This window comes from Nannospalax galili, unplaced genomic scaffold, assembly GCF_000622305.1.
Source record: "Nannospalax galili isolate Female #2095 unplaced genomic scaffold, S.galili_v1.0 scaffold278, whole genome shotgun sequence".
Lineage (NCBI taxonomy): Eukaryota > Metazoa > Chordata > Mammalia > Rodentia > Spalacidae > Nannospalax > Nannospalax galili.
Window position 1 is genome coordinate 10,784,222 of NW_008347536.1, and position 24,143 is coordinate 10,808,364.

Here is a 24,143-nt window from a genome sequence, read left to right on the forward strand (position 1 = left end):
TACTAGTCAGAGTCGGTTACTTTCTGAGATCCTTGGCACCTGAGCATGGATATAAGGTCATCAGGTAGATTTTAATGGTAGTATTTTTCACCTCTACTAATTAACATGAAGCAAATTTTTATGCTTCTTCCTCAAATATAACAAATTTTTTATTTGTTGATTTTTTGTGTTTTTCATACAGAACATCACAAACAATCTTATTCATCTACATACCCACATCCCAAATGACAGCCCCCATAAACTTTCCCCCCTCCATGGACCCGTATACTTTGTCATCCCTGTTATTGTCCACTGTGTTGTTGGTGCCCCCAGCCATTTCCCAGTGCTCGTCCATCCACTGAATCTTGTCAGCCTATCTAGAGTTCCTTGTTTTAGGGAGCTCAGATCTTCCTCATCTAGCAGCAATCAGTTGCCAGTATTCCTTTAGAAAATATTAGGGTCTGATGTTCATTGTCCCAATTCTATGCTGGGTTACTGTTTGGGAGTCCCTTGGGTCACCCTGGCCAACAACTCAAAGGAAGGTATCTCCTGTCGGGTGGAAACAGAGTCCCACAAGCTCCTGGGAACCTGCTCATATGATTATATGGCAATGGTGTCAGACTACACAAACCACATGCAAACTCAGGTAGACAAAATCCCTGCATAGAACTGGGAAAATGAACAGCAGACCCCAGTCTTATCTAAAGGAATATTGACAACTGATTACCACTAGATGAGGAACAGCTGACCCTCCTAAAACAAAGACCTCTAGATAGGCTGACTAGATTCACCAGAAGGGCAAAAAACCTACTTTTAAAAAATTCTTTTTGAGATAATTGTAGTTCACAAATAGAAATAATATGGAGGTAGCTTACATGTCCTCTGCCCAGTTTCCTCTAGGAATAGTGCTTTGCAAAACTATAGTAAGAGGGCAGATATCACAGCCAGGATACCAGCATTAGTACACCCCACTCCTCTTTCTCCCACTGCCCCTTTACTTGAACCTCCTTGTATTCGTTTTATGTTCTCTGGTAGTGTGAATAGCTGAGTATACGCGGGAGAGGTACCGAGATCTCCGTCACCACAGGTGTCCCCTATACTGCCTTTTTGCAGCCACACTATCCTGTTCAGTTTGTTCTCTGCTTCTGAAGTTTTGGCATTTCAAAAATGTTATGGAAGTAGAATCAGAGTGTTCAGCCTTTCATGGTTGGCCATTTTACACTCAGCCTCATTCGCAAGAGATTCATGGGTGTCACTTTATTCCTTTTTATCGTCAAGTAGTATTCCATGACATTCCACCATTGATTTAACCAGTCTCCTGTCAAAGGCCATCTGGATTGTTCCCAGTTATCAGCTTTTAAGAATAACTCCTCTGTGCACGTAAATTTGCATTTTTGAGGGCTAAACACCCAAGAGTGCAATCGTTAACTTGTACAGTAATTGCATGCTCAGTGTTCTAAGCAACTGCTGAATTATTTTCCAAAGGGACCGCACCATTTTTGGTATTTCTTCCAGCAATGCATGGTGATCCAGTTTCTCTGTATCCTTGTCAGTGTTTAGAGTCGTCACTATTTTTTTTTTTTTTTTCATTTTAGCGCATCTGATATAGGGCGATAGTTCGCTGTGATTTTAATCTTCATTCCTGGTGGCTAACGAGGTTGAACATCTTTTCCTGGGCCTTTTTGCCATCTGTATGCCCCCTTTGGTAAAATAGTTACTCATATCTTTGGAGCATTTGTTTGTTTTGAGAGTTACTTATGGGATCCACATACTAGGCTTTTGTTGATGGGTGGCTTGCAAAAATTTTCTCATCCTTTGTAGTTTACCTTTTCATCCTCTGAACAGTCTTTTGCAATATTCTCCAGCAAGTCATTGTTATCCAGGTTCTTTGTTTTCTTTTCAGTGTTTAAAATCCGTCATATTTTTTTTTTTTTTTTTCATTTTAGCGCATCTGATATAGGGCGATAGTTCGCTGTGATTTTAATCTTCATTCCTGGTGGCTAACGAGGTTGAACATCTTTTCCTGGGCCTTTTTGCCATCTGTATGCCCCCTTTGGTAAAATAGTTACTCATATCTTTGGAGCATTTGTTTGTTTTGAGAGTTACTTATGGGATCCACATACTAGGCTTTTGTGGATGGGTGGCTTGCAAAAATTTTCTCATCCTTTGTAGTTTACCTTTTCATCCTCTGAACAGTCTTTTGCAATACATAAGAATTTTAGTGAAGTACAATTTATCAATTTTTTTCTTCTTGGATTATGCTTTTGATAAAAAGCTTACATTTTTATCCACTATGTTCTACTGTTTTCCAGAGCCTGGGGAAAAGAAATCTTGTTCTGGGGGAAGGATTTTCTTGTTTGTGAGGTTTCTAAAGTATAGAATTAGGGCCAACAAGAAATCTCTTAAAGAAAGCAAATTCTAGCTTGCTATCAGAATCGCTGTGGTAAGGCCAAGTTCGGAGAATGAAATGTGTTAGGAGGAAGTGCCCTGTCATCGCAGATCCAACAAGTTTTGACTGGGTCTATATGGACTTACAGAAAGAGTCCAAGTATCAGACCAGGCTCAGGAAACTCTCTCCTTTATGTTCCTTCCCTTCTGAGGCTGGAAATCTAGAAGAGTGATTTTTAAATCACCTATGCCTAAGCTGGAGTTTCTAACAAACATATCTTCCCTAGAGCAACCCAGTTGAGAAATTTAGAAAGACTTTGCATGACTTAGCCAGGTCCAGCAAAAGCCATCAGGTGTGTGGCTATCCCATTAGGAGAGGACGCACAGAGGCCAATGGCCATTGAGGGCTAATCTCAGGGGCTGAGGCCTATTCCTGCCTCTGTATACCCTATTCTGGGGGCCAACATCATGGATGTCTGCCCCACCTCCACCCCAGCAGTCCTTTCCCCATTCTGACTACCCTGGAGAATTCCTTTCTTTATGGCACTTATGAGACTTAATTACTGATGGTGAAGTCTTTTGAGGCTTTGGATGAAAGGGATGGAGGCAGTACAAGGCCTGATCAGGCGTGTACAACTCAGGGCACAATTAACTCCGTGAAACACTGGCCCTGCCTTTATCCGTCTCCAGTTATGTGAGACTTACAACGGCTAATTATTAAAATAAAAATCGCCTGGCCACCCAGCTGCTAGCAAGAGGGCCTTAATATCTGCCCTAATGACTGGAAATGGAGGCAGCTTCAGGCACTTAGGGTTTTCCCATCATTAAATGGCTTTTCTCCACCTCTTCCAGACTTGGGTACCCAGAGATGCAAATAAAATTCTGCCAAATCCACTTTTCTCTGCCTTGTCTTCTATGTGACAACCCTTTCTGGGACACTTTTGCTAAACAGCCTTATCTGCTGAGAGTTGCTCTTTAGCTTCTCTCCAAGGAGTGCTGAAATCATTGCTGTGCACAAAAATCTTGGCTTTTGACAGAGGACTCTGTGTGTGTGTGTGTGTGTGTGTGTGTGTGTGTGTGTGTGTGTGTGTGTGTGTGTGTGTGTGTGTGTGTGTGTGTGTGTGTGTGTGTGTGTGTGTGTGTGCTGGAAGATCAGGGTAGTCCTCATGTATAAATATGACATCTATATCCCCATGTGGTATAGGAGAAGATTGAGATTGTGAAAGGAATTTGGAAAAAAACCTCTCCCTCTTTATAACACAAAATCCTGGGTGGCTCTTGGGAACATAAACTGTTGTTCCCGGGACTCCTGTAGATTCAAGGGACATTCTACAGAGAAGTTTGACTTGGAGGGTACATTAGGAAACACCTGGGGCCACGTGTCACCTCTGGTATTCAAGCTGCTTTGGGCTGTCACCAAGGAAAGATAGAATCAATCAGAAGGACCCAGAGCTAGAGGAGGGGTCCACACATTAGATGGAACTTTTACAGAGCTGTGTAGACTTTTCCTCTTTGGTTCAATGCAACAAACCTTTCATTAGCCCCTAGGCTGATTTCAGCACTGGGGATGAATCAAGGTGCCCCGTTCACCAAGGAAGCAATGATCTAGGATTGGGAAGTCTTTCTCACAGATGGAGAAATCGAGGCAGAGATATTAGGGGATTTGCCCAAGGATATGTTGCCTGCTCTAAAGCCTAGGAGGGCATCAGATGAGGAATGGAGAACTGTTGGAAGGCACTTCCACACCACCACGGTGGGATCCAGTCACCAAGAGTTAAGAGAGGGCTTGATTCTTAATGATGGGAGAGGATGTAAGGGGCAGTGGTAAAAATGTGAAGTTCAGGGCTAGAGAGATGGTTCAGTGATTAAGAGCACTGGGTGCTCTTGCAGAGGACCCAGGTTTGGTTCCCAGCACCCACATGGTAGCTAACAGCCATAACTCCAGCTCAAGGGAATCCGATGCCCTCTTCTGGCCTTCCATGGGATTGCACACCTGAGTACACTTACATATGTGCAGGAGAAACTCAGACACATAAAATAAAAGTTTTTAAATTTTTTAAATTAAAAAATAGAAAGTCCCTTCTTTAACTGTTCTGCCTCTGCCCCACAACCCCACAGCCACTGGACAGCAGTTCCCAACGCCAGCCTCAGGGCTCAAAAGCAAAAGTTCTAGAGAATAGAGCCATAATAGAGCCTTCTCTTTCTAATCAAGTATTACAGGTCCTTGAAGTCTCTGGATACACACACACACACACACACACACACACACACACATGCTCTTGACAGAGACAGCATCCTGGCTGCCCCATGCTACCCTCCCAGCATTGATTCATTGGAAGAGGACTGGCTATGTTGTCTTTATTTCCATCTTTTCCGACCCTGTGATTTCATCAGTGTCAAGTGTGGCCAAGATGTGGATGGCACACACTCTGACCTTGGGTTTTATTAGAGAAAAAACTCCTACGCACATGAAGTACTTGCCTTTTCCACACACCAACCCGAGGCACAGATGAGGCCGTCACAGATGAGGAGTCTGAGGTTGAAACGGAAAGGTGCTTGCTTATCTATGGTTAGATGACACCAAGGGGTCACAGAGGGATTGCACCCAGTGTATCTGCTTCTACACTCACATATATTCTGGGTATGGGGTGCTCTCTGTCCTCTCTCAAGAAGGGACAGTCCCACAAGTGCCATGATGAACCATTCTCTGTGCTAAATTCTTTTCGTGTCTATGTCATTTATGCCTCCAACACCTTTTCCTAAGAAGATAAGGTGCTGACCAGTTTTTACAAATGAGGCAAATTGTTTTACAAATGGCTGAGACTGGAGCCCTGGGCCGCTGGCCTCCAGAGCTTGTTACCACGGAGCTTTTTGTCCCAAGGAGGTAAGGGAGACTGAAGTGTATGCGGCTCTTAGAGGAGTATCTCTAGGTGACCAGAGTCCTTCTGTTGCCATCAGGAATTGGCCTCAATAGTCCCTTTCAGGTCAACAAACAGCTTCTGAGTTGGAGCCTAAAATATAGAAAAGGTGAAGAGAAAACAGGGGGAAGAGGAACTAGCCCTGTGTACAGGTGAAGTTTTCTCCCAGTCCTTCAGCTTGAGGAATCCATCATGTTAAAATGCTGAGTCGGTGGATACAGTAGGTCATGCCTATAATTCCAGCATCCTGGAGGCAAGACAGAAGGACTGTAAGTCCAAGGCCAGCCAGGGCTATACAGTGTGACCCTTTCTCAAAATAAATAATAAGTAAAATTTTAATGAAACTCTTGCCATTCCTGGAAGCCTGACCCTGCTGCCTGCTGCCCTGGGAGATTGATCCTCCCTCATAGTCCCCTCCCCACCTTTCAGACAGGAGGCCCCGCTGGGAGTACCAGGTGATTGCAGGCTAACACTAGACCACAGTAGGGAATGTGCAATTAATCAGCATCTCTCCTCTACTCTGAATATTTCATGGTATAGATCTAGACCAAGCCTACCGAAAAATCAGGAATAAAGAAAACTGTATGTAGTTGGCCCTCAAAATGGGCTGCAGCCTTGACCTTTGGAGAGGTTTCCTGGGGCAAAGAACAGAGATTCTAGTCAGTTGACTTAACTTTGAAAGAGGCAGACAGTGCCCCAAGATGTTGTTCATGAAGAAATTCACTCAAGTCCTGGCAGACAGCCTAAAGCCAGAGTAAGTCTGACTTGAGAAGCCAATGGGATCCGCTGGCCTGGGAGAAGATGGACAGAGGTACTGTGGAAATGCGGGCAATATTAAGGACATCATTTTACAAGTGGCTTCTGGTCAGACAGTGGGAAATGGGAGAGGCAGGGGACTATGGAAAATACCTTCTTCTCTTGGTCTACTGGGTAACTCCAGGCACAGGCCTAGAGTTGGCATCTCTATCCCTGTTCCTAGGACAGTCAATTGTTCCCTGTGTCCTCTGTGCTGGAATCATAGATGTGTTTGTCCTTTTGAATACTTCGTGAGCTCCCTAAAGACCAAGGCAGCCCAATCCAACTCCATAGCCAACACCCCAGGGTTTTGTAAGGCCTGGTTAGAGAAGAAGGAGGGTGTCAGGGTAGAGGAACCTATAAGAAAAGTTACCCAAAAAAGTGAGGCCTTGAAAATCATAGGAGGTATGTTCCCTCTGATAGAGAACTCAAGGACACAGACTGACTCCATCTTTAGTCTGGAAAGGTTATTGCTAGGGAAAAGCCACTAGACAGATTTCCTAAGATCTCAAGGAACACAGCTGAGTCCTATGGAAGGAAGTCTCATAGGAGGCAGATTTTGACTCTATAATGGGAAGCAGAGGCTGGCAGACAGAACTGTCCCTGGAGGTAGCCAAGTCTCCAGGAATTGGAGGCCAAGTGACTACACAGTAGAGATGGGACCAAGGAAGATCAAGTACTCAATGCGACGGGGTTACCCTCGGTCTGAACTCTGAGATGCCACCATTTGTCAGAGGCGCGTTGGCTGATAAGTGACTTTGGGAACAAAACAGAGAGATCAGAATTGTAGACAGCACAGCCCTCATAAAGTCTCCTTCTGACTGTGGGCCTGCTATGTCCCTAAGTCCTGGGCATGCCCATCCCTTTGAAGGGGAGCCCTTCTGGATCAGGATGAGAGCCTCTGCCCTTTGATACCTGGTCTCTGACAAGCCTCCAACAGAAGGCAAGATGGCTCCTGCAAGCAGCGGCACCATCTGTCACCTGCCTGCCAGCTGCTGATTAGAGATGTCCCTACAGCCAGGCTGGGCACAGGGCCACACTCCAGCACACTCCCAGGAAAGCCCTCTCCCTGGCTCAGTATGCTGTTCTGTGCCAGGCTACCAAGAAACTACCGTGAAAAAAAAAAACAAAAAACTGCCTCCTAGCCTAGGCCACGGGCTAAGTCAGCCATAGGAATAGCTGATGCTATTAAAAACTGAAGCCATGGAACACTTAAACAGATTAGAATAACGGATGCTCAGGTGGGAAGCAGTGTAGGTTGCGATTAAAAGCTTGAGCCTTTGGGGAGGGGGGCAGGTGATGTGTGGGTCCTGGCCCTGCTCTCTTCCTGCATTGGTCCCTAGGTACACATTTGACATACCTACATCCTGGTTTCTCATCTATAAAATGGAGATGGAGTATGGTAAGGATTAAATGAGGTGACACATAAACACCTTGCCCCTAAGCACCATTGTTAGTATCACTGTCCCACTGTTTAAAAGGCAAAGGGTTCCCCATAGTGACAGCCAGAGAAAAGTTCTCAGAGGTGACAAGAGAACGTGGATGTGGGAACCAGAGCTCTGGGATTCTGGTCCCTGCAGGCTGCATGAACTTGAGTATCTCTTTGCCTCTGTGAGCCTTCTTCTAAATCCATATCACAAGGACAAGGATGCCTCCCTCTCTGATTTACACAAAGCCTAGCACAGAACCTGGCACCAGAGTATGGGCCAGGCCCTCCCCAACCCCTGCTGAAAACAAAGGAGCCCAAGAAGAAACTTTGAAGGACTAAGGAAAACAAAACTTACTGTTTTATACATGACCAGCTACTACCCAGGGCTTTCATTCTGTGGAACACATGTTAGCTCTGAAATATTTATGGGGCTTTCTGACACACAAAGAACTAAAAATACCACCCTCTGCTTACATTAAGCAAAACTTATAAAACTTTAGTCCGGCAGGAATTCAGTCAATTTCCTGACTGGTTTCTGGCAGTTCCTGAGGTTGCCACATAAGCAGGTGATAACAGCCCCCGTTTCCCTGTGGGCTGTGGCAGGGGGAAGGTGTATTGGCAGTACCTAGCTGTCTCCTGCTGTCTGTTAGTGTATCCCTTAGGATGCCCAGGCCCCTCCTCTTTGTAAATTCCTCTGGAGACCACAAGAAGAGACTAGATGTGCGTCTCAGGTTTCACCCTGACACTGACACAGAAGCTTTGTTTCCCAGATCTCCCCTTCTGCACATGCCTCACACCCTGTTCATTCTCCCAGGCCAGCTCCAGCCCCACCCCACTGCCCCAAGCACAGGGTCTCCGAACCCAGCTGGAAGGTACCCTCCCCCTGGACTTGCCTGTGTCTCTGGCCCACACTCTCTGCCACATGAACTCTGCTTCTCACTGTCCACCAATATTCTAGAAATGCATTTCTTCTGACAGACTGCTCATGCCATACTTCAATCTTCGTCTCCCACTTCCTTTCCTGCCTGAAGAGCTTTGAACTCCAGGAATAACTTAGATTCTGTCTGCTCAAGTTCATTCATCCATGCTCTAACCTAGAATAGTGTATTCTAATTGTTAGTTGGCAACCCGTTATAATTCTATGTAAATTGAATGGACTCAAAAATGCCAAATTCTACCCTTGAAGTACAGTGTAGCCCAGTTTCATGAAATCTTTGGTTTAATTAGAAATTTGTAGTACAGAAGCTGGGGAGATGTTCAGTGGGTAAAATGCTTGCTGCCCAAGCATGAATACCTTGGATCTTCAGCACCCATGTAAAATGCCAGCCTTGGCAGTATATACCTGTGACCCTAAGGCCAAATGGGCAGAGACAAGAGGATCCTGAGGGTTTGCTAGCCAGTCAGTCTAGCTGAAACAGTGAGCTCTGGGTTTAGTGAGTGAGAGACTCTGTCTCAAAAAATAAGATGGATGCCAGGCATGGTGGAGCATGCCTTTAATCCCAGCACTCAGGAGACAGAGGCAGGCCTCTGTGACAACAAGACCAGCTTGGATTCCATAGCAAGTTCCAGGCCAGCTGGGGCTACAGAGAGACCTGTCTCAAAAAGAGACAAAAAATAATAGAAGTAAATAAATAAGGTGGCGAATGATAGAAGACGTTCCACATAAACTTCTGGCTTTTACACATGCACTCAAGGGCACACATACTCACACGTGTCACACAAACACATACACACACATGCACACACACACACACACACACACAACTCACAAGAAATTTATAATGTACATGCACCCTGAATTGTGGCATAAGGGTAATTTTACTATAAATCAGAGCAGTATGGAAATCACAAGCCTACACCTCTTTTCTTCTCTTACCTCAAAACCTGTCCTGGCTCACATTTTACCTGACCTTCTTTTGTTTAAAGATTTTATTTTTAACTAGATGGTTAACTGTGTATATGTGTGTATGTTTATATGGAGGTATGTGCATGTAAGTACAGGTGCCTGCAGAAGTCAGACGTCAGATCCCCCAGGAGCTAGAGTTACAGTCACTTGTAAGCCACCTTACATGGGTACTGGGAATTGAACTTGAGTCCTCTTGAAGGACAGTATGTGCTCTTAACTCCTGAGCCATCTCTCCAGCCCTTACCTTATCTTCTTTGTATACAGTTTGGAAATCAGTGTCTCTAGTAAGAGTCCTTGATCATCTCTATAACCCTCTCCACCTCAGCCTTGGCTGGGGCCCCTGTGGTATCTTCTCCTAACTTGCCTTCTGAATAGAGGCTCCCAAGAGCCAGAGATATGGGTCTTGTTCTCTAATGCCTCAGACAAGGCTCAAACAGGACAAGAACTCAGAGTTGGAAGAGGAGGAAAGATGGCCTAAAGGGAGAAGGAGAGGAGACGCCTGTGATGTCACCTTTAGTGTCCTACAGCACTGAGAACTGTAAAGGAATGTAGCCATTATTTACCCAGTGACTCAGCCCATGATACTAGGCGTTCAAAACTTTTCTTGGTTTTTCAACATTTTTCTGGCTCAAATATAGACCCAGACATATAAGAACCATGTGATTTAGAGTAATTCACTTTGTCTACTTGAGTTTGTTGTCTCATTGGTAAGACAAGAGTAAGAGAAAAGGTAAATAAGAGACTAGCACCCAGAACACCCAACGTGCACAGTTGCTGTGGGAACCAGGAATAATATGTACAAGGAGTCAGAACACAAGGAGGCAACCAGCAAACAGGAGTTACTTGCTTCTTTTGTCTGTTTGGGGCAGGGTCTTATAAAGCCCAGACTGTCCTCAAACTCACTATGTAGTGAAGACTGACTTTGATCTCCTGATCCTCCTTTTTCCACCTCCTGAGTTAAGGAATGGCGAGCATGTGCCACTGTGTATGATATAAATTGATAAACTGATGTGTGGCTTCTCTTACTTTCCTTTTTCTAAGACTAGGGATTTAACCCACAGCCTTGTACACACTACACAAGCACTCTACCATTGAACTATATCCCCAACTCTCTTATTTATTTTTTGTTGGCTCTTTTCCTAGCCAAAGTGATATTCTGGTCTTCATCACCACCAGGTGTCTTCCAAACCTCCCCACACCTATTCAAACCATCTAATCTACCCAAGCCCATAAAGGAACTGAAGTAAAAAATACCAAAATTTGACACCAGAGAGTTCCGTGGATAAAAGTGCTTACTGTACAAGCATGAGGACCTGAGTTCAAATCCCCAGCACCCACATAGAAAAGCTGGATAGCCTGTAACCCCTGCACTGTGAGGGCAGAGATAGGAGGCTCACTGGGGTTTGCTGGCCGCCAGCCTAGCTCCAGATTCAGTAAGAGACCCTTTCTCAAAGGAATAAGCTGGAGAGTGATAGAACAGGACACCCAATGTACCCCTTTGACCACCACAGGCACTTGAGCACACACATATGTGCACATATCCGGCACTCATAAACAAACACAAGAAGAATTTACAATCAGAATCCTGGGTTCAGGTCTCCACCTTGTCCTTTATCCACTGTATGAACTGAAGTCATTTAATCTGGCCTCTGTGATGAAAAGGACCTCAAATTCTCATGGAACATCACAAGAAGGCCTGTGCTGTGTGTGTGTGTGTGTGTGTGTGTGTGTGTGTCTGTCTGTCTGTCTGTCTGTCTGTCTGTCTGTCTTTCCCCACTAACAGACTAAAGCTGATGCCTATGTCAGAGCCTAAAGGGAAACCTAGGTATTTGCAGTTCATAATTTACCAAAGCATGTCACCAATAGTCCCTATGGCTGACACCCTACCCAGGCAGGAAGCTGTTGCTACAAAACTCAGGTCCTGCAGCTCTCTGGCGACCCCTAGCCCCACAAGAGACTAGTCTGCCTATCATTCTCATAACACTTTCCTGGTACTTGGGTTGCAGCTAGAGAAGGATCTAGAAAGCTGTACCCAGGAAGAGCCAGCAGCTGAGCTATCACCAGGGCTTTTACTGGCTCCCAAGTTACGTACGGTCAACCTCAGTGTTCCCTATGGGGACAGGTGTTCTACCATACTGCCAACTTCAGCTAGAGCCACATTTGTAGCCTCCACATCTAGCCATTGCCTGCAAGACAGAACTGCCAGTTCTTCCTTGGTCATGGATTTATTTGCACTCAAGTGCTCCCAAAGCATCTTCATTTGCTTAAATTCATCCATTTTAGAGTACTTACAAATAAAGTAATGATAACAGTGGAATTGAGGGTAATAATTTCCAAATTCTTTTTTGTTTGTTTTAAAATATTTTGTTTAGTTTTATTTAATGTGTATGGGTGTATTGTTTGCATGTAGGTAGGTGCACCCGTGTTGTGCAATGCCTGCCGAGGTCAGGAAAAAGCATCGGATCCCCCTGGAACTAGAGTTACAGACAGTTGTTACCTGCCATGTAGGTTCTGGGAATCGAACCCAGGTCCTCTGCAAGAAAAGTCAGTACTCTTAACCGCTGAGCCATCTCTCCAGCCCCAATTTCTGAATTCTTTATACCTGTGCAGAGCATTGTAGTTGGCAAAGCATCTAACCAACCAGCCTCTTGGGGTTAGAGGCCTGCCCAGGGTCACATAATTAGGAGGTGCCCAGAGCTCATCCTACCCCTGATAGAAAGCATGGAGCCTCTTGATGACCTTCCTTCCTGTTATTTTATTTTATGGGTCACATAATTAGGAGGTGCCCAGAGCTCATGCTACCCCTGATAGAAAGCATGGAGCCTCTTGATGACCTTCCTTCCTGTTATTTTATGCTGGCTATTCATTCGACTTCTCTAAGCCTCTGCTTCTTCCATAAAATGGAACCAAGTTGCAGAGGTAAAAACCATGTGAACAATGTGATCGCCAAGATTTTCAGTGTAGGCCTGGGACAAACTGTTGTGGAACTCTGTTCTCTGGCATGACATTGCAGTCACCCTTTTGAAATCAGAGAAGCTGTGATTAGTTGCAGAAGACCCTCATAAGATTGGGTCATTTACATTCCCTCATAGAGGAGAGGGAGGGCCCAGGAGGCAGGACACTAGCCATGGGAGTCCCCGTCCCTCCCAGAGTATATATAACAGGTTAGCAGCTGCTGGGAGAGAGCCTTCTCTGGTAGTGTAGCCATATGTAAGTAGTTTGTTTCAATAACCCCAATTAAACTCATTGGTTCACCAAACGAGACTTGAGTGGAATCGTTTCTTTGATCTGCTATTGGTAAATAGACATTTGTTTATGTCACCTCAGGAAAAGTTAATACGACAGAAACCCCAAGAACTTAATGATGTTGGCATTAAGTGAATGCTGATAGTCATGATAATGACTGGTACTAAGAGGGGACGCTCTATCATATGTCAGGATCCTTACAGGAAACAAATTTACCCTGGTTAGCAATAATAAAGAGACAGAGGTATAACAGGGTCAGGGAACCAGCTAAAGAAAAATGATCAGGGTCTCAAAAGAGCAGGGAATAGGTCCATCCTGGGTCTATACAGGGGAAGACTCAGAGGTAGAGAGGTCACCTGGAGGGAGATGGTATGGACAGACCTGCCTGCAGTGAAGGAAAGGACCAAGGAAAACTTAGACACCTTTCAGTAGCCACATTCCAGGCCCACATCTACTCTAGTACCTCCTTTATGTGAACCTGAAAAATACTGGATACAGAGGCTCAGTGACAGGATAGGGTATAGGAGGGTCTTAGTAAGGGCAGGCAGCTCTATGGGACTGAAATAGAGATAAGAGTCTAGGGGTGAAACTGGGAGAGTGAAAGGACAGAGAGGGAGAGGTTGGAGGGGGCAGGTCTAGAAAGGCCTGGAATGCCTGTCAGTCTTGGGTTTCGTGGGCCATGGGGAACCCACATGGTCATAGATACCCTAATCATTTTCTGTTGCTGTAGAGGACCACAAGCTGATTGGAACTTGTTTCTCAGCCCTGGAACTTGGGAAGTACAATCCAAGGTAGTATCTAGTGAGCATGTTCTTTCAGCCAAAAGCCAAGTTGAGTGTGAACTCTGACTGACCTCCTATCTGTTCAAATAAAAAAAAATCTTTACTGAATTGTGTGTTAAGAGTAAAATGAGAGTAAGGACATGCTTTCCCCGTCTCTGCTCTGGCGTGGAGCTCTAAGCTGGAGACTGTGTTCTTGGTAACTTGCTGTGCTGGTTAGTTTTTGTCAACTTGATCCAAACTAGAGTCACCTGAGGAAAGGAACCTCAACTGAGGAATTTCCTCCATCAGACTGGCCTGTGGTCATATCATATCTGTGAGGCATTTCTTGGTTGATAATTGATATAGGAGGGTTCAGCCCAACGAGGGGAATACCATCCCTAGGCAGGTCAGCCTGAGCTGTGTAAGAAAGTAGTTGAGCGAGCCAGAGGAAACAGGCTGGTAAGTAGCCTTCCTCCATGCTTACTACTTCTAGATTCCCTGCCTTGAATTCCCTCAGTTGCAGTGGACTGCACTCTGTAAGCTTAAATAAAATCTTTCTTCCCCAAAGTGGTTTTGTCAGTGCTTTATCACAGCAACAAACTAGGACAGAAGTTAGTATCAGTACAGTGGAGTATTGCTGTGACAGACTGACCATGTTGTTTGGGGGAAGATTGTGGAAGGTTTTGGAACTTTGGACTTGAAAAGCCATTAAGTGCTCAGAGCTTATTGAAAGCAAGTTCCCTTTGGGAACTTGAAAGAAAATGTTGAAAGAAATGCAGATAATGCAGGTCTGGTTTGTGATGTTTTAAAGGCAACAAAAGACTATCAGGACTGTCTGTGTGATGTTTTGAGTCGAGAATCTGTGGTTTCTGCTCAGCTGGAGCTAAAGAATCAGTTGTGACTAGTAAGAGACTGCATCAGCATCACTGAGGTAAAATCTTCTGGAAGAGTTTCCTCAGGGTCAGCAAACAGAAGCTATGGTCCAGGGGGGCCAAGGCTACATTTCAAGAAGGAAGCCAAACTTGGCAATGTACAAGAATCTCCCACGTGGTACTGGGTTTGTTGTCGTTGTTGTTGTTGTTGGTGGTGGTGGTGGTGGTGGTGTGTGTGTGTGTGTGTGTGTGTGTGTGTGTTTACAGGGTCTCCCTGTAACCCCAGCTGGCCTGAAACTCACTGTGGAGACCAGGCTGGCCTGGATTTCATAGAAATCAGCCTGCCTCTGCATCCCAAGTGTTGGGATTTAAGGCAGGCACCACCATGCCCTGTGCCACATGGTACTGGTTTTGAAGGCATGAAGGGGTCATAGAGAGCAACTGAGGTTTGGCAACATGTGGCAGGGCTGGAGTCCCTGCAGAGAGGCTAAGAGGTCACAGTTAAGAGACTGTACTTTTAAAGAGAACTTGATATTTTTAAATCATTATAATTTTTTTAGAAAACTGTAGGACTTTTGAAAGTTGTACCGAACTGTGTTTTCTATTGTGGTATAAATTGTGATACAATTAATATATTGTGATATTAATGTGAGCTCTTGAGGAAAAGAAATGAGAAGGATATGGCTTATAGTGACATGTTTGTATGTGACGTTGACAAGGACTCAACTGTGTTAAGTTTCCATCAACTTGACACAAACAGTAGTCACCTGGGAGAAAGAACCTCAGTTAAGGAATTATCTCCATCAAAATTGCCTATTGCCTTGACTGTGAGGTATTTTCTTAATTGCTAATTCATGTAGGATTGCCCAATCCACTGTTGCCATCTGTAGGCAGGTGGGCCTGGGCTGTATAAGAAACGTAGCTGAGCAAGTCAGGGGAAGCATGTCAGTAAGCAGCCTTCCTCTATGGTCTCTGCTTCAGCCTGTGCCTTGAGTTCCTGCCTTGACTTCATTCACTTGCAGTGAATTGTAACCTCTAAGCTGGAATAAACCCTTCTTTCCCCAAGTCGGTTTTGGTCAGTGTTTTATCACAGCAACAGAAAAACTAAATAGGACACTGGGCAGTTACTGTCTTTGCTTTGAAGCTGCTGTGTTTATGCAAAAGACACACACCAGTGAAAAGGATTATCACCCACTAATTTAGCAGCTGTATTGACATATGCTTGTGTGAGATGTTCCTTTTTCAATTCTGACACCTAGTTGGAACTTTCTAAATGTCACCTTAAAAAGAGAAATATATTTTCTGATAATAAAAGTTACTTTATATAGAGCATATTGAGTATTAATTGTGTACCAGAGATAGTCACAGGGGAGGAAACTGAAGCACATACAGGTTAAGTAACTTGACTAACATAATCCAGCTGCTTGGTAGAGGGACACATACTTTCAACACAGGCTGACTTTCATATTTTAAAAGATTATGTTTAAGTTATGCCTCTAATTTAGTTTTAGATTTATTTATGTATATTTGCTTAAAGTGAATCACTAGTATCTTGTGTTAGGGCAAGAAGAATGGAGTAAATGCCACACATTTCTCTTTATTTATTCACTGGGTGAACATTCTGTGAGCACCATGGATGTGAGGCTTGTCTTCAAGGCAAGGGGAGAATAGACATGAAAACAGTATCCAGTTATCAGTGTCTGCAGGGAGAGAACAGAATGCCTGAAGTTGGGGGGGGGGGGAAGACAGAGAGAAAGAGACAGACAGACAGAAAGACAGACAGACAGAGACAGAGAAACAAGCCACATCATAGAAAGTATAAGCGGTTCCATGGGATGCAATGAAACAACAGAAATCAAAAAGAACTTTCATTTTGGTCATGAAACTAGAATTGATCCTAATGGCTCAACAGGGCTGCGAAAGGGGCATAAGCAAGTCAATGGCAGGACCTGGGCTTTGAAAATTCAGCTGGCACAGCCCAGGGAGGCAAAACCACTAAGCAGTTACAACCATGAGCCAAATTCAATTCTCTGGGTCACAACTCAGGCTCTTCCAGAGTGTGCGAGCTCAGACAGGATAGTAACTCTTCCAATTCTTCATTTGAAATGTTCAGGTGGTCCTAAGACCCACAGTGCAGGATTGGCATGGAGATTTGAAGTGTTATCACATCACATATGACAGTGGTTAAAATAAGTTCCCACTAAATATTAGCTCCTGATACAAGTATATTTACAACTATTGTTAATACTATTTTATGATCATGTGGTATATTAGTGATACATATTCATGATGACTAACATGGGTGCTTATTCTCATTATCAGTAGCATTTTTGTCATTAAGGGTTGGGAGGGCCACAAGAGACAGAGGCAGCAGTTGCCAAAAATCCTCATCAAAATTAGATCAGAATAGTGCTGTGGGTCAAAAGCCAGTGTTATGTCATAATATCAATGCAGAGAACTATAATTAGTATTTCTTTAAAAATTAAAGAGACTGAGGAGCTGGAGAGATGGTTCAGCAGTTAAGAATGCTTGCTATTCTTGTAGAGAATCAGAGATCAGTTCCCAACTACCTGTAACTCCAGCTCCAGAGAATCTAATGTCCTATTCTGGCCTTCATGGTCTCTACATGCATGTGGCACACACACACACACACACACACACACACACACACACACACACAAATAAAGATACAATCATTTTTTTTAGGTTAAGAGATTGAAATAAGAATGACTGGTGAGTGTTGACAGCCATATAGTAACTTCTGAGATCCTTTTGCTTCCATGTTACACACATAAACACTCTCACATCAGTGTGAATTGGGGGCACATGGCAAGATAGTTGTCTTACTATGACTACAGTCAAGAACCTTAAAGACCCTAGAATTGAAGGCGTGGCCTCTGGTCTTCCTTGCAGTCCTGCTTCTCACACACTCAAGGCTAAGCATTGAGACGGCAGAATTCAAAGCCTAGGTTTGGGCCTTAGTCATGTGACTTGATAGCTCTGTGTCCTAGGTCAAACCTCTGCTCAGTTACCACAGGCATTTTGAGAATTAAGACCCCCATCTTTATTCCATCTGGGTATAACTGTTGTTTTTCTAGTAATACCAGCTTTGTTACTAACTCATGATATGGACCTTGGCAAGAGGCTGAATGACCCAGGTTTTATGAAAATAGTCGTGCTTTGTACTCCATGGCTATTATGAAATACCAATAAGTCACAAGTATTTACACTTTGAAAATTATAGAGAAATATGAGGGCCAAGTTTATAGTAAACACTCATGATCCATGGTCCATCAAACACATATAGTGCTAGGTCCAGACCATTCTCTTGCAAAGTGATGTGTCCAGCTTTGGCTCTAAGGATTGGTCTGAGTGGGCCTAAAGGGCCCTTTAAGAAAGTAGACAGAGGTGTGTGAAGAGCTGCAGGCCTGAGAGCATCTGCAGCCATCTGCTGCCAAAGGCATCGTGAAGGACATCATTCACGATCCCAGTTGCGGAGCTCCTCTCACAAAGGTGGTCTTTCAGGATCCCTACTGATTTAAGAAGCATTCAGAGATCTTCATCATTGCAGAGGGCATCCACACAGAGCAGTTCGTGTGCTGCGGCAAGAAGGCCCAGCGTAATATCAGCAATGTTCTTCCTGTGCGCACCGTCCCTGAGGGTACTATTGTGTGCTGTCTGGAGGAGAAGCCTGGGGACAGGGGCAAGCTGGGAACTTCAGGGAACTATGCCACAGTCATCTCTCACAATCCAGAGACCAAGAAGATCCAGGTGAAGCTGCCATCTGGCTCCAAGAAGGTTATTTCCTTGGCCAACAGTGCTGTTGGTATGGTTGCTTGTGGGGGCCGAATTGACAAGCCTATCTTAAAGGCTGGTCCACCCTAGCACAAGTACAGGGCAAAGAGGAACTGCTGGCCACGTGTACAGGGTGTGGCCATGAATCTGGGGAGCATTCCTTTGGAGGTGGTAATCATCAGCACATCCACAAACCCTCTGAGTCTCATTGCTGCTAGCTGGACTGGGCAGCTACAAGGAACTAAGAGGTTCAGGAGAAAGAGAACTAGAACCGAGGGGGTCAATAAAGTTTGTCCTTTGTGGGGTTTTTTTTGTTTTTTGTTTTTTTTTTAAAAAAAGTGGACAGAGTCCTGAGTTGGAGCTGAGAGAGTGCCACCTCCGAGAGCCTTGAGGTCTTAGAGGGAAGGGCTGAAGGGTTGGCACATATGCCAATAATCACTAGTACAACTGTTGATCTTCAAAACCAAATCTGGCCTACCACTGTTTTGAAAAATATTTTGGAAAAAAAATTTAATCATATTTTAAAATGACAGCTCATACCAAAACCCAAATGTCCAGCTTGTCTTAAAATTTCAGAGGGTATCCCCCCACCACACATTTCACACCCCATTATGACCAGGCACTGAGCACCCTCCTGCTGGCAAAGGCCCCACCAGGCACTGAGACCCCTGGTGTCAGGTGTACTCCATTTCTCATGGAGCTTGTGTTCTGTTTCTCTAACAAAACAGTGAAGATGTGAATGCTTTGTACACCCACACTGCTCTGAAAAATGGAATAATGGGAAGCCAGAACTGAGAGTTGTAGGTTTCAAGAAAAACAAGTCATCCCATTTATCTTTTGAAGGATAGACTGCTTTCCTCCTGTACTGAACTCTTGGCCCTTAGGGGGTTATGTTTGCTGCCCTGCAGCCATAGAAAGTCACCTTGGAGAATAAAGGTGTCATCACAGCTAAAATCTCCCAGGTATTAGTCCATATCAAAAGTCACTTGCCATTCTACCTGGGGTAAGGGAATCTCAATATAGTTTTAATTTGCAGTCAAAATGGCAGTCAGTAAGAAAACAACAAATGCTGTCAAAGATGTGGCTGGAAGGGAACCTTTACACACTGTTGGTAGAAATGTAAACTATTTCAGCCACTATTCAAATCAGTATGGAAGTTTCTCAAAAACCTAAAAATAGATCTACCATAGTACCCAGTTGTTCCTCTCATGACTGTTTACCAAATCAGCACAGCCCAAATCAGCACAGCCCAAATCAGCAGAGCCCAGGCATGCTTGCACATTATTGTTCATTAAAGTGCTACTCATGAAAATTAAGTTATAGACCCAACCTAGATGACCAAAAACAGAGGAATGGAAACAGAAAAGTGGTTGTGTGTGTGTGTGTGTGTGTGTGTGTGTGTGTGTGTGTGTGTGTATGCCACAGAATTTTCTCTTAAGCCAGAAAGAGGAAAGTTACTTCATTTGCAGGAAAATTAATATAACTGGGGATAAGCATATTGAGTGAATTAAGTCAGTCTCAAAAAGACAAATATACCCAATGTGTATGTTTATATAACACAGAAGTACAGGTGAGATTGTCTAGGGGCAAAGGAGATTAGTGAAAGGGAAGAAAAGGGATTGTGGTGGGCATGGGAAAGAAGGTATGCAATGTACAACATATATCAGTATGAGAATCTCCTCATTTAACATGGGACCATGTACACTAAATATGCACAGTGAAACTTTTTTAATAAAATAAAAAGAGTCATGATGGGGAAAGAGAAGCAAAGGCAGGGCCATAGGCAACCAGATGCCTGGGCAGGCCCGTGCTCCCAAGTGCTGGCTGTTGCTCTAGGGATCTGGAGGCGACAAGCTAGAAGGACTCATTTATGTACTAAGAATGGAATGTTGGGCTCTCAGATGACATAACAGGAAAAACTTGGGCTTCAGAGCCAGACAGATCCTGGCTCTGTCATTTGATACCTAAATGACTTGGAAAAGGTCCTAGGCCTGACACTGCAGTGCCATGGGTCAGGAATAACCAAGACAGTGAGAGACAGCTTGCTGTATAGCATGAAGAGACAGACAAGAAGCAAACATCGTATAACAGCCTGGGGTAATAAATGTAAGTTGGTGACTAATACCTTGACTCATTAAAAAAAAAAAAAAGCTGGAGAGAGTAATAATGTGTGTAGAGTTGTGGTGATCTATTGAGATAACTGATACGGTACTTAACTCGGTGCCTTTGTATAGGCAATGATTTCATAAATTCTCAAGGAGCCCCTAAGTTCAAGCTTTAGGCCCTGTTCCTAGTCCCATTGATTTCTCAGCCCTGGAGGAGAGCCTGAGCATGCTCAGGTGGATAGGCCCAGTAGTAGAAAGAGACAGGATTCCTCATGAGAGGTCCTGGGTGCCAGTACCCAATTCCCCGTGAAGATGATGGGCAGGCTGGTGATAGAGCTGGTCCTTGACTCTGCCTCATGATCCTTCACTTACTTTGCCCCAAGAGTGTATCAAGTCCAGGGTGGACCTTGGCATTGCCTTTTCCCCTTAAGGCCAGGACTCAAACTTTCTTTGGTTTTCCCTCCTGTAGACCACCTGGCCCTGAGTGCCTCAAGGGCCCAGTTTGTGGATGTGGAGGAGCATAGGCTGGAGGCTATGGATGTGAAGGAGAGGAAGCCTTACCGCTCGCTGACTAGGCGGCGGGACACCGAGCGCCGCTACACCAGCTCATCAGCGGACAGCGAAGAGGGCAAGGCCCCACAGAAGTCCTACAGCTCCAGCGAGACCCTGAAGGCCTATGACCAGGATGCCCGCCTAGCCTATGGCAGCCGTGTCAAGGACATGGTACCACAAGAGGCTGAGGAGTTCTGCCGCACAGGTGGGTACATGCCAATGGGCAGACCAAGCATACACACACACACACACACACAGGTGTGTGCCTCAGTGCATGTTCAGATGCCCTGGGATCAGGGGAGGTGTCTCTGGCCCCTAGATCTGTAGTTCATTGTTAGGGCAATCATGTTCTGGCTCAGCTGCCTAGAATGGTAACCTCAGGCCTCGGGCTGGAGAGATGACACATTCATGTGGTAAACATGGTAACAGTATTAAGTGCTAAATAAATGCTAGTGCTTAGTTGGGGGATCTGTACATTCAACACCCATATCTTAGCACCTTCTTTGTGTCAAGCCCTGTGTGACTTTGAGAGGAAAGCCAGTCCTGAGAACGTTAGACCTTTTAACACTTAACAACTGGGAAGCTATCTTGACGCCAAACTCCTTCTCTCCCCCTTCCTTCATATAGTACTTACCAAAGCTTAATCATCCTTTCCCAGAATGCCTTTCACATCAGCTCCTCTTCTCTTTACCTTCTGCCATTGCCCAGTCCTGGACCTTATTATCTCTCTCTTGGAAGATTGACCTCATGACCCTCTTCCACCAGAGCTGCCCACTTGGACCATTTTCTTGCCTGGGCCACAATGAAGCTTGGGCGTGACTCCAGGTATCACTGACACTGAGCTGCTCAGCCTGAAACTAAGGGGCTTTCTTCAGCTCCCTTCCTGTCCATCTAGTCATTTTTGTTCCTTGCCTCTCCACACCTCACCACCCATGGCCCAGTCTTTCTGAACTGTTGCCCTATAGAATGGTCATTTCCCACTGTGGTAGCTCTGGGGTTCCTGCTGTTCTGCATGTGGAGCTTTGAGGCGGGTGACCACACTTCCTCACAACAGGAGCAGCTGCCCCCCACCCACCCCCATTCTGTTCTGCATTTCTTCCCTCTGCGGACAGCATCAACCCAGCAGTAGGCTGTGTAATTTAGATACATTTAAACAGTGGTGTTTAATCTTCACAACCCAGGATCAAATCACGTACATGAAGATCACAGAGGTAAGAGGAACAAGCCTGTGCAGAGAGAGAGAGAGAGAGAGAGAGAGAGAGAGAGCCATCTATGGTGACCTTTCCACTCTTTCCCTCAGGCCTAGATCCACATGAAAGCTGTCCCAATAGCTAGGCTGCGTTTCAGGCTTGAAAAATGACGACTCTACAGCTCTCCCCCAGCTTATGATTAAGAGCTCAAGCTCTGGCATCAGACAGATCTGGATTTGAATTCTGGCTCTGCTGTTGTTATGGCCCTCAGCATCTTCACCTGTGCAAAGGGATAATAGCACCTAATGGTAGGGTGCTCGTGAGGATTAGTGAGGACTGTAAATAATGTCCTTGCCACCAGAGCCTAGCATGGAACCAATGCTTTATAAACACTACGTACTATTCGTTGTCACCTCTGAGCCTGAGCCTCCGTGGAGGGAAAAGATGAAATGTCTCAGAGCTTCCCTCCAGCTCCCCCTAGCCTATGCTTGACAGAGCTCAGTGAGCCCTGGGCTCAGGTGCAAGCCTAGCTCATGAGGCTCAGAAATGGAGCTCCTTCTGATCTTTGTAAAAAACAAATCAGCGCCAGGTGTGGTGGCGCATGCCTTTAATCCCAGCGCTCGGGAGGCAGAGGCAGGTGGATCCCTGTGAGTTCGAGGCCAGCCTGGTCTCCATAGCGAATCCAGGCCGGCTAGGGCTACAGGGAGACCCTGTCTCAAAAAGACCAATAAATAAATAAGCATTGTTTTGCATGTATGTGTAAAGCAGTTTCAAACTGTCATCCTCAATCCTCACAAATCCTTTGACATACCAAGGTACTGGTTATACCCCCAGTAGAAGAACAAGAATGCTGGCACTCAGGTGACCACCAACCCAAGGCTATAGCTGGATGTTGAAAAAGGTGAGATGCCAACCCATGTCCCAGGCTCCTCAAGAAAGAGGCCAAAGGCCCTAAGCAAACAAACCATGGGGACTTCTCACATGTGGTAAAATAAATCTTCCGCCTCACACAGGGGCTGGTTGGCTCACCAAGATCCCTGAGCCCCGGGAGTTGGCCCTTACTTTGCATTTTTCCTCTCTGGAGATACTTCAGCTCCTGATGTTGACGCCAATTCTGTCTGCTTAAAAGGGTATGGAGGGCGAGTCATATGGAAATCAATATGACCCAGGCTGTTTATGGCAAATAAATTTGATTTTTCACTTAGCATAGCAGTCATTCTTTGTAACATGTGAGTGACCGCTCATGAGAGGATCAGCCCAGCAGAGCATAGATATGGACTGGCGGGGTTGGTGGGGGAGGGGGCAGCACCCGGAAGTAGGCTATACAGAGACATTCAAAGCAGATTGAGGGACTTCAGCTCCAGTATGCAGTTTCCTTTTTGTTAGGAGAACAAAATAGGAGAGCAGAAAGGAGTATAGCACACAGGGGTGAGATTCAAAGTGTGTAGCATCTGGTCTGGCCCAGGCCCCAGCCAATCAGAACATCTACATGGTCACTGAGCAGAGAGCCCAGAAACCCCTGCGGTACAGGGCCTGCTGCCATGAGCTATTTGGCCAGCAACTGGATCTCAGGGACATGGTGGAGAAGAGTGGAAGGAAAGGGGCTGAAGTAGCCAGAACAGAACAGAGGCCGGGGGGCAGGCACCAGGGTGGTTCAGACACTGGCCACATTATTCGTCTACCAATGTGAAAGGGTTTCATGATTTTAAGCTCAAATCCAGGCTCTGTCAGTTGCTGTTGTTCCTCTGCTTCAGGTTCTCCTCATTTTCCCAAAGAGGAACTCCTGGTTCCAGGGGCCCGTGTAGAGCTCATCCACAAGGCTTTACCCTGCTTTAGACTTGCTGACGAGCCCTGGAAGAGAAGACCTGAAGCCTGCAGTACAGTTTAACAGACATGTACTAAGCCCCTTCAGAATACAAGAATTTAGGCATAAACAAGGCTTGGTGTCTACCTTTGTAAAGGCCACCTTCAGCAGAGGTGACAGACTATTCTACCATCCCAAAGGACAGGGGCAAGGTATCGCAGAGGGAGCTGGGGGGAAGAGACAGTGAACTCTGCACAGGTTTAGGCAATGGGGAGCTTTCAGAGGAGGAAAGGTCAAATTGGCTTTGATGCAGAGCCCTGGGGTAGGGAAACAGACATAGAAAGAGCCCTACAAGCAGAGGAGATGGCTGGAGCCAAGCATGCACGTGAACCACCACAGGGCA

At 45.3% G+C, this 24,143-nt stretch overlaps 1 protein-coding gene and 1 pseudogene across 3 annotated transcripts in view; both read left to right on the forward strand.

The window, feature by feature from the left end:
* Tenm4 (teneurin transmembrane protein 4) overlaps positions 1-24,143 on the forward strand; it is a 775,468-nt gene that overhangs the window by 344,640 nt on the left and 406,685 nt on the right. For all 3 annotated transcript variants that reach the window (XM_017800880.2, XM_017800882.2, XM_017800881.2), the window contains one exon: positions 20,664-20,951. In XM_017800880.2, coding sequence (XP_017656369.1) covers positions 20,664-20,951 — 288 coding nt within the window. The remainder of the gene's footprint in view (positions 1-20,663; positions 20,952-24,143) is intronic.
* Positions 17,021-18,307, forward strand: LOC103743057 (annotated as a pseudogene).